Below are 1,571 nucleotides of genomic sequence, written 5' to 3'. Positions count from 1 at the left end.
GGCACCTGCTACCATGCCTGGCTAATTTTTGTAGTTTTAGTAGAGACGGGGTTTTGCCATGTTGGCCAAGCTGGTCTCAAATTCCTGACCACAGGTGATCCACGTGGCTCGGCCTCCCAAAGTGCTGGGATTACAGGCATGAGCCACCACGCCCGGCCCTCTCTCTCTATTTTTGTTGTTGTTGTTGTTGTTGTTGTTTCTTTTTTGAAGAGACAAGGTCTTGCTATGTTGCCCGGGCTGGGCTTGAACACCTGTCTTCAAGTCATCCTCCCTCCTCAATCTCCCAAGCAGCTAGAACTATAAGCGTGTGCTTTATCGTTCGCGGCTTTATAGTTCTGTTTTGTCACAACTCTCTTATATAGTTAATATACCTTTGGGAGAAGCATCACACACATACAAAAAGTAGCAAACCTTGACCTGATTGGCATTTCTGAGATTAAGAGACCCAGGAGAGCCAATAGATTTTCCTCTTCCCAACATTCAAGGAACTTCCTTCCAATTGTTTGCTAATAATGATATATGAAGTTTGTGGGTGTTTCTAAATTAGGGACTTCCTTAAAAGAGTTTGTGTTTCCAGAAGATTTGCTACATCAACCATCAACCCATTATTAGGGTGTCTTGTTCACAGTTCTCCTGCCCATTTTAAGATCCTTTATTAAAATAGCTTGAAGGTGACCATGCATGGTCCATACCTCCATCCCCACCCATAACAATCTTCTTTTATACAAACATAAAAACATGCTTCTGCTGATTAAAACATACAGCACATGATTGGATATTAATGCTTTGGAGAGATGGTTTGGGATCACAGTCACCCAGATACTCTCATTAGGAGGTTCTATAGATCATGGTCTGATGGAGGAGTTTGTGTTACTTGAAAGTAAACATCAAGGGAAAAGAATAGAAAAATCTATCACTAACACCATTGTTAACTCAAATGAATCAAATAATAAAGGATGTTGATATAAAAACTTTTGATCCTCTCACCATGCTTTCTAGGATCTACCTTCTGCTCTCATCCCGCCTAAAAGTCATAGAAAAGCGTTGACACTTTAGGATGCTCCCAGGTCCTGCAGTTCTGTTATTCCCAGTAGGGGACAATGTTGCATTCAAAACTGCACCAATTGCAGCATGTCCCTGGTCAGGTCTGTGTTCCTTCTCTATTTTCAAGACATAGATCTTTTTAAAGAGTCGTATATAAACATTTTTTCTCTAAACTCTAAGAAAATGAGAGTTGAAGAAGAAAAACAGAGAAGACTTGAAGGATTGTTTTTTATCCACTGTCTTCAGCAGAGATATTTCATCGTGTGTGACATTCCTGGAAGTTGCTATCAAAGTCCCAAGGTACGAAATGCATCTCGTAAGTCATCAACCTCATACAGCGGCTGTAGAGAAAGAGAGAGGCAAATTGAGTGAATGGCTTCAAAACTGGGTTGGAGGTTTGGTGGGGCCGGAGAGGCTTCTAAACTGAGTGGATGGCTTTCTAACATTTTGGAAGAAAGTCAATTGGGAAAGAGTTTTTGGGGGTTTTTGTTTTGTTTTGTTTTGTTTTGTTTTGTTGTTTTTTTTTT

At 40.5% G+C, this 1,571-nt stretch overlaps 1 protein-coding gene across 1 annotated transcript in view; it reads right to left on the bottom strand.

Moving 5' to 3' along the window:
- Positions 1 to 208: 208 nt before the first annotated feature.
- AICDA (activation induced cytidine deaminase) overlaps positions 209 to 1,571 on the bottom strand; it is a 10,461-nt gene continuing 9,098 nt past the window's right edge. Inside the window, exon 5 of the mRNA XM_017894248.1 lies at positions 209 to 1,385. Within this exon, the coding sequence (XP_017749737.1) occupies positions 1,332 to 1,385 (54 nt within the window). The 3' untranslated portion in view covers positions 209 to 1,331. The remainder of the gene's footprint in view (positions 1,386 to 1,571) is intronic.

The sequence above is a fragment of the Rhinopithecus bieti genome, unplaced genomic scaffold (assembly GCF_001698545.2).
Source record: "Rhinopithecus bieti isolate Rb0 unplaced genomic scaffold, ASM169854v2 scaffold_23748, whole genome shotgun sequence".
In the NCBI taxonomy this organism is placed as follows: Eukaryota; Metazoa; Chordata; class Mammalia; order Primates; family Cercopithecidae; genus Rhinopithecus; species Rhinopithecus bieti.
The sequence above is the reverse complement of the archived record's forward strand: the minus strand, read 5'-3'. Positions and strand labels throughout refer to the sequence as shown.